Source organism: Cucurbita pepo, chromosome 19 (genome assembly GCF_057944985.1).
Source record: "Cucurbita pepo subsp. pepo isolate OVF chromosome 19, ASM5794498v1, whole genome shotgun sequence".
NCBI classification, from domain to species: Eukaryota; Viridiplantae; Streptophyta; class Magnoliopsida; order Cucurbitales; family Cucurbitaceae; genus Cucurbita; species Cucurbita pepo.
This window is the reverse complement of record NC_141816.1, coordinates 10,233,943-10,245,149: the sequence shown is the minus strand read 5'-3', so window position 1 is coordinate 10,245,149 and position 11,207 is coordinate 10,233,943. Positions and strand designations below refer to the sequence as shown.

At 37.4% G+C, this 11,207-nt stretch overlaps 2 protein-coding genes across 2 annotated transcripts; both read right to left on the bottom strand.

Annotated features, from left to right (window-relative positions):
• Positions 1-249: 249 nt before the first annotated feature.
• On the bottom strand, positions 250-2,231 carry LOC111782101 (1-aminocyclopropane-1-carboxylate synthase CMA101). Its single transcript, XM_023662896.2, has 4 exons — positions 1,990-2,231; positions 1,773-1,904; positions 1,513-1,673; positions 250-1,382 (listed from the first exon to the last, which is right to left on the bottom strand). Exons 1-4 carry the CDS (start codon positions 2,134-2,136, stop codon positions 395-397), a joined length of 1,428 nt encoding a protein of 475 aa, XP_023518664.2. The 5' UTR covers positions 2,137-2,231; the 3' UTR covers positions 250-394.
• A 4,111-nt stretch (positions 2,232-6,342) lies between these two features.
• Positions 6,343-10,919, bottom strand: LOC111781765 (putative pectin methylesterase CGR2). Its single transcript, XM_023662458.2, has 7 exons — positions 10,741-10,919; positions 9,697-9,836; positions 9,469-9,508; positions 9,247-9,285; positions 7,900-8,274; positions 7,301-7,356; positions 6,343-6,776 (listed from the first exon to the last, which is right to left on the bottom strand). Exons 2-7 carry the CDS (start codon positions 9,808-9,810, stop codon positions 6,624-6,626), a joined length of 777 nt encoding a protein of 258 aa, XP_023518226.1. The 5' UTR covers positions 9,811-9,836; positions 10,741-10,919; the 3' UTR covers positions 6,343-6,623.
• Between the last annotated feature and the right edge of the window lie 288 nt (positions 10,920-11,207).

Below are 11,207 nucleotides of genomic sequence, written 5' to 3'. Positions count from 1 at the left end.
TGCAAGCCATCTCTTTTCTATATTATTTAAATCTTGTCACATGGCCACACATGATAACATCGCATAAAATCCTTTCGTTTCAACAATTCTCTATACTTTAAATTAAATTAAATTCCGAAAAATCCTAATTTTCTCTTTAATTAATGAGAGAGAAAGAGAGACTAAGGAATTAATCAAAGATTGATCATTAATTAATTAATTAAAGCCACTACTAATCCCACAAGGGACCGAGTGCACTACTTTTTTTTTTTTTTTTTTTTTTTTACAAGACTAAAATTTTTAATTTGAATATTTCAACAAGAGATTAAAAGAATCCAAGAAATTAAAATTAAAAAAAAAAAAAAAAAAAATCCCCCAAAATATGGATGATGAATATTATGTTCATACGACCAGGCTATCGTTCAGCTTGCATCTTGCGGTTGGCTTCTTGAACTGATTGCCGGAAAACCCATTTGGTGAAGATGTTTTTCTTGATGTTCTTGCAAATTTTATTGTCATGATTACGATGATTTGAAGTAGTAATGGACGTCAATTCTGTTACAAACGACTTCAATCTTCGGACGGCGAGTTTCAATGTTGATTCCGACATATTAGCAAAGCAAACACGGAACCACCCTGGTTCAGTGCAATGACATGATGATCCAGGCGAAATGTTCAAACCCACCTCGTACACAATCTTCTTCCACAGCTCTAGCTCGGATTCGAACGTGTCGGATTCCAACAAATGCCTCATGTCCACCCAACAAAACAGCCCGGCATTGGTATCCAGGCAGTTAATACCGGCCTTTTGTAAGCCGGACACGAGCATTTTTTGTCTCTGTTTTAGCCTTTTTTGATTCTCGGTAATGTAGTTTGTGGTGAATTTCTTGTCGGAGAGCATAGCGGAGAGAAGGTATTGTGTTTGAGATGAGACCAACCCAAAGCTGGACATTTTGGTAGCGGCAGCCACCACCATGTCATCATTTGAGTAAATTGCACCAACGCGAAACCCTGGAAGACCCAAATCTTTAGACAAACTATAAACAATATGCACTCTCTTCCAAACCTCCTCGTCTTGGCTACTCCTCTCCTCGAGCACTTCCATCGCACTCACAAATCCCGAGGACCCAAACACGGTGCCGGAGTAGATCTCATCGCTGATCAAATGAATTCCTTTGGAGGTTATGAAATCAAAGACAAGGTTGAGTTCATCTCGGCTCATTGTAGTGCCTAATGGGTTAGATGGGTTTGTGACCAACACGCCTTTGACGCGTAGGTTGCGAGATTGGGCGTCTTTGTAGGCTTGTTCAAGAGCGGATTGGGTGATTTGGAAGGCATTGGAGCTCGTGCAATGAATTGGCACAATCTCAACGCCGGTTCTCCATTTGAGATCTCTATCAAATCTGTTTGAATAACAAGTGGAAGTAAAGATGAGAATTATTGTAATTAATTAATTAATTAATTAATTAATGCATATAGCTTAAATTTTTGGTAAAGCTTATTATTTAAGTGAATGTAAAGATATAAACATACCCTGGATAGTATGGTGTTGGGAGGAGAAAAGCGTCGCCAGCTTCAGCAAGGCAGAACATAAGAGTCTCATTTGCTGACGTGGCTCCAGCTGTGAGGACTATGTTATTAGCCTCAAATGATACTTTGTTTCCTCTAATTTCCGCCATAAATTCAACCAATGCCTGAAATTGAAAAAAAAAAACCCTTAATTAATTTATAACTCTTAAGTATATTGTAGAATTGAATTATAATCATATGTATGAATATATATATATGTATACCTTTTTGAATGCGGGTAAGCCATGGTAATCTTGGAAGAGGGCGAGCTCTCTAAAAATGGATTTGCCATCACGTTTGAAGCTGGCGGCATCTGGATTCTTAGAGAGCCATGATTCAAGAAGATCAAAGGATAGCTGAAAAATTAGAAGATGAAAAAAAAAGTGAGCGAGGGATTGAAGTTGCAAAAGGGGAAATGAAGAATAATAATTAGATAGATACCTGATTTTCAGCGAGACCCATTTGAATTATGCCGTTGGGATTAGAAGTGTGATGGAAGGGATTGTTTTCATAAGCCTCCCATCCCAAGAAGTAGGAGGAATCTTGACCGTGGGAGTTGCATGTGGCCTTGGTGGATAGCATCTTCATTGTTGTATGAACAAATTTGTATGAGGTTATGTTGTTATAAGGTGGTGAGATTTAAGAGGAGGAAGATGGCAAATTTTAGAGAGAAAGAAAGGAAGGAAAGAAGTGGAATGTTTGAGTTGGAGAGGTGTGTAGCAAAGATAGGGTATTTATAGGACAAAATCCATAGGCCAAAAACTTCGGACCGCATGTGGGCTCTGGGATTTGGTCTCTATGTTAATCTAATTAAAATAAGAGTGTGTTTAAGAAAACAAGTTTTAGTAACACCAAACCGACAGCATCCGGTAGCGAAGATGCCCCAAATAGACCCACCTGAGCCTTAAAAATCAGACGCTGGACTGTGGGTTGGGGCCCAGAGGTTCCCCGATTGCACACTCCCCAGCCACCATCTGTCTGCCATCTTCTATTCCCTCCTTACCTTTCCCCTTAATTAATTAATTAATTCAAATTCTCTCCTTCTTTTGTCTTCACTACACCATCTTCCCCTCTATTACCCCCTCCATTTCAACTCACACACACACACTTTCTAAACGCTCAAAAGGGTTCGGCAAAGCACGCCTCGTACCAAAAGCTTACGTCCATTCGCACCGAATCAATCAAAACTCTTATAAGAAATGATGCATTCCTCTCTTTAAGATAAACTTTTTTACTTTCAAAAGTCAAATATTAGCATATTTTAATTCAAATTTTAGAGTTTGATTATAAAGTTTTATTTTTTTTAATTCATATTAAAAAAATATATATGATTTAATAAATTAATATCTAATGGAGTAAAAATATGAGCATATAGGAGGTAGGGTCCCTACAAAAGAATAATAATAATAATCCTCTTGGAAAATTTAAAGCATTTATTTTATTAAAAAAAAAAAAAGACTTCAAATTCGGTGGCCCATTGGATGCATATTTTGTTGGTCATATTTGATTGATAATCTGCATCACATGGATGGTACAAGATTGGTGGATTTTGTTTTACAAACAATTATTTTAATTTTATTTTTGGTCAAAAAGCATAATAATTTAATATAATTGATATTAAAATAATAATTTCCCCTCCCAATATGATCCTTGGCCAACCCGTGTCCACTCCGCTCTTAGTTTTTGCTACATGGTATCTGCTTGGGTTCTATAATGAATATTCAACTTCCTTGATTTTTTTTCCAAAAATTAATGAACACTCATTCAAATGAATGTGTTGGTACAATTATCCAACTATGATTCAGATAAAGCATATAATATGATCAAAATACGTATTATTCTTATCATATATTATATAGGATAAAGTAAAGTAATAATTACAAAACTTTCATTATATTTTGTTAATTTAATGTATATAGTAAAAGAAAAGACTTAGGGTTTAATTCTTTATGGTATAGGTCGAGGTTGGTGGTGGTGGTGGTGACAGGCACTTTGGCTCCCCATTTTGGAGCCCATATATCTTTTCTTTTCTTTTCTTTTTCATTTTTTAATTAAAAAATAAAACAAAAAAACATAGAGAGACAGGTCATGGTTTGGGGCAAAAATGGGAGGGTGTAATAAATTAGGGGTCGCTTATTGAGATAGAAATAATTGATTGATGCAAAATGAAAAATGGGTGAGAATTGGGGGTTCAATGGACAATAAGTTTGGGAGTGGGCACACTAGGGAAGAAAGATGCCAAATTTGTTGATTACAAAACCAGATCATATTTTTGTATTATAATCAAATCAAATCAAATCAACTTGGTTTTATTAATTAATGAGGTGTTTTCTTGGTACCCTTTCCACCGTAACTGAGAGATTACAACGATACGTTATAGACCAAAGTAAACAATATCTAATAGTGGGCTTGAGCTGTTACAAATGATATCAGAGCTAGATATCGAGCAATGTGTCAGCGAGAATGTTGGGTTCTTAAGGGGAATGGATTGTAAGATCCCACATCGGTGTGGAAGGTGTGGAAACTTATTCCTTGTTAATTAGAGAAATCCCGAATAGAATTAGGATTAAGAAGAAGAGGCACGTGATTTGTAGGAAGAGAAGGGTTATTAGGGCATGTGAAAACCTCACCTTAATTGCCCCCACCCACCACCACCACCAACATTCAAACCTTACACAGAGTGACCATTTTAGACACTCTCTTACGGTGACAACTAACATGAAGCTCCCAGGAGACACTCCCATGGACCCTCTTTGTTTCCTCTCTTCAGTCCTCTACAACCCCACTTTTGTCTCTCTCTCTCTCTCTCCCTACTTCAAATTTATCCTTCTTCCACTAATCATGTCCTAAACACAAATAAAAATCTCTTCTTTAATCATGTTTTTCGAGATCAATATAGCCGTGTGGCAGCCATTGTTGCTCACCTCAATGTAATAGTTGTTTTGTTTAGAAGGAAACTGGCTGTCAAAATATGGAAAGGATTGAGCCTGCGCCCTGCAGAAGAGGAAAAAACAATGTCCAGAAATTCATTCAATGACACTTGGTAGATCTAAATTGTGTTCATTAATTTGAAAGCTAAGGAGCAATGAAGTGGTGACCAGGATTTTGTCCCAAACCCAATTATATGCAAGTGGGTCAGCAAACCTTTCTTTGATGACACTCACCGTGGACCTATTCTGGCTCTGTCCTCTCTTATTCAGTAAATATCTCATGTTTGCTTCGCCTCAGAAACTAAAATTTACCCACTTTATACAAATTAGCACTGCTGCTCCTTCAGGACAACACAACAGGGACCATTTTCTTTGCACTCACCTATTTTCTCTTCGCTACCTAACACCAAAACAAAAACACTTCACTTTGATTCAACTGGCTTCTGTTTCTTACTCTCTTCGTTTACTCAACTCAAGAAAACTTGGGTTCTTTTGGAACAAAACTTAGACTATGGGTGGAGGCCATAATGCTTGCCATTGGTTTACTACAACAAGTGGGTGGTTGTGAGTTTGGAGTTACACGCTGGGGCCTCAACACTGAGCGACTATTCACGTGCCTGCAAATTGGAGTTGGCCAAGGCTATTTACACAGACACATGTTTTGGCTATTTGCTCACCAAGGCAAGGTCCATCACATAATTAGAAGCTAAGCTGGCATGTCTCTAAGCACATGAAAATGACTACGGTATACCAAAGTGCATGCCATCCTCTCTACACAAATAAATGCATAGCTATAGCTCAAATTGCCAGCAAAAGTTATATGCATGTGGACTGGAAAACTTGAAATGAAAACCCAAAATCTCTTGCTCTCTCAAGGATGATGCAGAACAGGGTGTGATTCAAATGAAGCTAGCCCATTTTTGGTTTGGCTGTGTGTGTGTTTTATGTGGGTGTGTAGTACTTGGAAGGCCCATGAGGGAATTGGGTTGACCCACAGCCAGCTGGGTTTACTGAGATGAATATCCATTGTTTGTAATCTGGAAAATTAATAATGATTGGATGATGGGTTCCCAAATGGGAAACACCAAGAGCTGAGATGGGTCAGATAGACATACGAACCAGCATTTCACACAACATTCAAGGACCCTGACCCAGAGAAATCAGGACCCATCATTCTGGCAGAAATTGGTTGTAAGGAGCCCAATTGCTGCTTAGAATTATATCTCTCTACAACCTGAACAGTACCAATCTAGCATTTAAGTATTCACCTTTCATTGGACACAGTTTGTCCTGGAATTATATCACGTTTGGACTTGGGAGTGTTCAACGATATCAACAAGAAAATGATATGGAAGGGGAATTTGTAAGATGGTATCAATTAATAATCCTACTGAGGTCGCTAATCACAGTTAATCAATTACTAACCTTTGAACAAAATCTCGCAGAGTTTGGCTTTGATCGTCAAAGTGGACGGGTACAAGTGGCTTGGCTGTTCTTCTTTATCATATCAAACAGGTAGAGCTTCAATCGCATCCTGGGCCTCTGTTCTTGACATTTGAGATTACCCTCTGATTGATTTCCTTTTTCACAGAGCTATGCAGGTGGCTGCCTATTCTCGCATGATATTCAAATCTGTACGCATAAGCATGACAGGATAATTCACAAAACGAATGGAAATGAAACACAACAGGATAACTAAACCATCCATGATTTTAAATCCAAAGCAAATTCGTTCATCTTTTTCTATAATCTGGCATATGCAGCAGTGAAAAATTGGAAGCAATTCATATCCACTTGAAGCTCAAGTCATCCTGAATTTCAAAAGTTCGATCAAGTGGGCAGGATGAGTAAGTGGCAAAGAATGTACTAAAAAGAAGATCAGTTGTATTTATCTCATTAAATAAAAATAATTAATATATTGTAACATAAGAACTTGAGAACACTAAAATCTCCTGCGGTAGACAATTTTGTGGCAATGATATTCCCCCAACCCCATCACCAAAAGAAGAAAAAGAAAAGAAGCGTACATCAATTGCTGATTCTCCACCTCCCCAGCTTCTCTTATGTTTATTTAACATAAGAATGACAAGAAAAGGAGACAAAAAGAAAGTGTAAGAAAATAATTTCATATCTTATGATTTGATATCAATGGTATGAATTGAGATGGAAAACTTGGCAGGCAGGCTTGTAAGACTGCTTGGATGCTGCTTGCTTAAATTTCTTGGCAGACGCCTCATCCTCTTCTAAGCTTGTTTGGACAAAAAATCGAATCCACCAAGACGAGCTCCGCATTTTCGCCTTCAAAAATGAAGTAATATATATCCATTAGATTAATGAAATCACAACCATATTATTTCTTATAAAAGAATTAAACCTGTCTTAGTACACCACGTAAATCATATGCTAAATATTTACGGCCTTAATTCATCCAATTTCAGATTGAATCAAGATATTCGATTGCTATTATATGGTGGGGATTTCGATCTCCAGATATTCACTCCACAAAGGTATCTAAGCTTAAAGCATTCAGCAGACAAACCTCTTTAATACACTATTCATTAGTTTTTACTTTACCCCTTTGAATTTCTTGTTCGATCATTTAAGTCAGAAACACTGTTCTAGAAGCCATGTGAGTTAAAAGAATTGCTTAAGAACTCACCCTTTCGTATTATAGTGCCACGAGCAATTAGGCCATCGAATTCACATATTATCCATATTGTTTACAATTTTAAGTGAAAAAACACAAACATTATGCGTGAGGATATCCAATTAAAATGGCACACACAAGATCCAGATGACAAGGCGTAATTATAGTAGCTTACCGGCCGTCCAAACTTCGTTAACTCGTTTACTTTTGCTTTCTGCTGACCAGGGGAACCTAGATAAGAAAAGGAGACAGTAAAAGGTCACGGATCTTTATCAAATGGAAAAACAGGATATGCAACAAAGAGAACTCCTAATACTATGAGATGTTTCTATGTATCCACAATGTAGTGATAAGATTTACTGTCCATGTGATAAGATCGTTACAATGACAATCAGCTGAGAGGAACTGTCCAATTGGTTCCTAGGGGGTCAAGAAAAGATCAAAAGTAGAAGCTTTCAACAATAATAGCTGCTTTTATCTCGAAACGAAGTAATTCTAACCCACTATAACGGCTCAACTGGAAAATTCCAGTTGTCTAAGTTTCCATCCTAGATTCAAATCCTCTCTACCCAACTTGTACATTTAGTAGAAGCAGAGCATCCAACATTCATTGAGGACATTCACCGCATGATTGTGGAGTTTCCGAAGTGCCAGCAAATACACTTCAAAAAGTAGTTTCCAATGAAGAACTTAAAACACAAGGTTCTTGGTAGTGAAATTATCATGCAATGGAAATAAATCTTAACGATGTTGCTAGGGATATGAAAAAGTTACCAGTAAATATAATAAGACCATCAGCAGAAACCCTTGCAAATTCTGGAAGTGTTTTGTTCAGGTATTTGGGGGATAGGTAATCCAATGCATCTGACACAATAACGTGAGAAAAGGACTTTGCCCTATAGGGTAGAGGGAACTTGATATCTGCAACGCGTACAATGCCTTTGTTCACAAGTGATTTGCAGTTTCTATCAGCATCCTCTATGTCGTATGGTTCTATGCCCCAGGCTTCTGTTTCGCCTTCTTTCAACAGCTTAGATACCACAGAGCAGGTATCGGGACCAACATGCAAAACTTTGCGCATGCTATCGCCATATGCTTTCTTTAATATGGGTATTGCTCTTTGCAACTCCAATGTACACGAAAAATCACCTACAGGTTCAATTTTGATCTATGTGTTTAAATACCACCTCAGTCAACTAAACTAATGCTGACAGAAAATGCTCATAGAAGCAATCAAATCTTATAGAAGCATAATCAGGATGAAACCATTAAATCGTTATACACTACAATTGAAAGCATTTGCGTATAGTAATTAAAATTGATTGAGATCATCAACCCATCATATGAAATTCTTAAATATTACAACCTTTAAAATGCAAAATAGTTAAAAAGTAAACCAAGCACCAAACTGCATAAAATATAAATGTGATATCATCTGTCCCCAATAAACCAAGACATGGAGGAAACCAAACTGCATAAAATTGCAAAATTATCCAGGTGCAATCAAATTTAGTACATGGAATCCATAATCCTTGGAGGAAAGATAGTAGACTTTGGAAATTTGGGTCCTTAGGTCATTTCCCTGTCAAAGAATTCACACCTTCATCTTTGATTGATCCCAAGGGACCTATCAAAGGCTGTATGGAAGATGAAATGTCTAAAAAGAGTAAATGTCTTAACATGCATTCTTCCTTTGAAGCTTTCGTTTCTTTCATTGTTCATATAGTTCCAAATGTTGGGAGGAATTTTTTTTACCTCTTTAGATGTTCTCGGATCTTCGATCTTACCCAAAAGAAAATATTTTAAATCAATGTTAAAATTTTGTAGGTCAATGCAATCAATGCTGTCATTTGAAGACTGCAAAGTGAAAGAAATCAAAGAATTTTCGAAGGCAAAAGCATTGCATGGGAAGAGAGAGTAAATATAGCAAGATTTCATGCATCTTCTTGGAGTGTTTTATCAGGCTCTTTTTGTAACTGATCTATGTAGATTCCTGGAAACTTTACCTTCATTACCTTTTTCAATAAGAAACCTAAATCATTACATGAAAAAGGGTAATAAGGAAGGAGATAACCTGCTCACTCAATGACAAGGACGTTACAAAAAGAAATCTTACTTTACCTTCAATCTTGCTGACTATCTTGGTGCCTCCAAATAAACCTGCATTATAAGGGTTCAATGAATGAGGCAATAAACCCCATTGTTCATTTCTTCGACTATAAACAAAGCATACTAGCCCAAACTACTTGGAAGGAAAAATGACGCTAACATATTTGGTAGGAATACTAACGATCGTATCTATCATGTAATAGGAAATCTAGAAAATGTTAAGCAAATGCAAACCTGGGCCACTAAAAGCATAGACAAGTAGAAGAACAGCGCCCTGAGAAAAACCAAAAAAAGAAAATCGTCAAAATTCAAATAACGACTATATGGACTATATTCTATTGGATGGTGAAAGTACTATGGAAATTATGGATTATCATCCACCCACCGCAATAATCTAGAGAAAATGATGGGGAATATAAAACAGATCAAGGAAGGAAATTGATTATCCATCATGATAATTACCAAAAGGACAAGGCATATAGATAACAAGGGAGACGATTTTGATTTGGAATTCAGGGCCCCAGCAAATGGAAAGCTTCCATTGCGGCGTGTGGTAGTAGGCTGCCTCCTTTGCATGATTGATAGTTCAAAAGAATATGATCCTACATTTGATGAAAGCATAGAAACTAGTGATAGTTAGATTGCATATCCATCAAATAGACAAATATGTGTACATGGAACCAGAACTCATTCCAAAATGTGCATATCAGTTCGTAAAATCAATTGCTTGCTTGTAGCAGCTTGTTACAGAGAGTCACCGACACTATATGTCTGTGGCCACTCATGTCTATGCATCCCCCACATGCAACACCCCAACCCAATACAATCTAGTAAATCAAAAGAGAAATGCTTATGAAAGTTTCAAGAGTGAACTTCCTCAACTAAATCAGCAAACAACACAAACTGAACAGCTCAAACTGTTTCCCAATTCATCGTCTTTTTCTTTTTCGAGAAGAGAAACAGATTTCATTGATAAATGAAATAAAGGGATTAGAAAAGTCCCCAACACCATTAGGCGATTACAAAAAAGTTCACCAATTCGCAGTGAAAGGGTGTTTATTCTTGCACCAAACAAAGGGTGAAAAGGAATCGAATAAAAAAAAAAAAAAACCCATTGAAAGTTGATGAAGCATCATCTACGGTCTTCATAACCAATAACTACAGAGGCTTAATACCAGAAAATAAATCCGAGAAAGTTAACACAAAATAAGCAAATTTAGGGGAGGAAAAAAAAAACATAAACACCATCCGGACAAAACAATGCAATGTCATACAGGTAACTGAAAGAAGCACATAGATAGATATAATGCAGCATTGTGGGTCGATGTCTCCCACCCCAGAACCAAGAAACATTTTTTTAGAAGAAATAAAAGAAACAAAAGGCAGCAGAATCCTTTCAAGTTCTAAACAAACTACAGAAATTGAGCTAAAATAATGGATAAGGGAAACGAAAAACAAACACAAAGCAACACAGGTAAGGAAACTTGATGGATCTGGAAAACCCACCTCAGATCAGATGAGATAAGAAGGAAGGCAGCAGCAATTAGTGTCGGAAGTCCAGATCTTGGATCTGAAAATTATTTTCCCTTTTTTGGGTTTTAATAGTTATTGAGCTTAGCTGCATCCAACGGGAGGGAGAAAGGAGAAATGCAAGTGGGAAATAGAAAGGGTCATAATTTTAGCGGTCGATGGTAGGAGGATATTGAGTAGTAAGAGAGTAGAGCGTTGGCGGGACCCTTCAACGCGAGTGGTGTCACACGCCTACGCAATAATTGAATCGACGGCATTTGTGTCGGCCGTACTCAGCCCATCCGAATTCCATACCCACGGGGTCAAGCCTTAAGCGCTTTTCCCCGGGCCGTAGGCCTTGCCGACAACCCAAGATTAGGCCCACAGCTCTAATTCAACTCCAAAATGCCTCTAAATGCCTCTTAATTATCATTCTCTTCCTCCTTTAAAACTTTCATAGATGG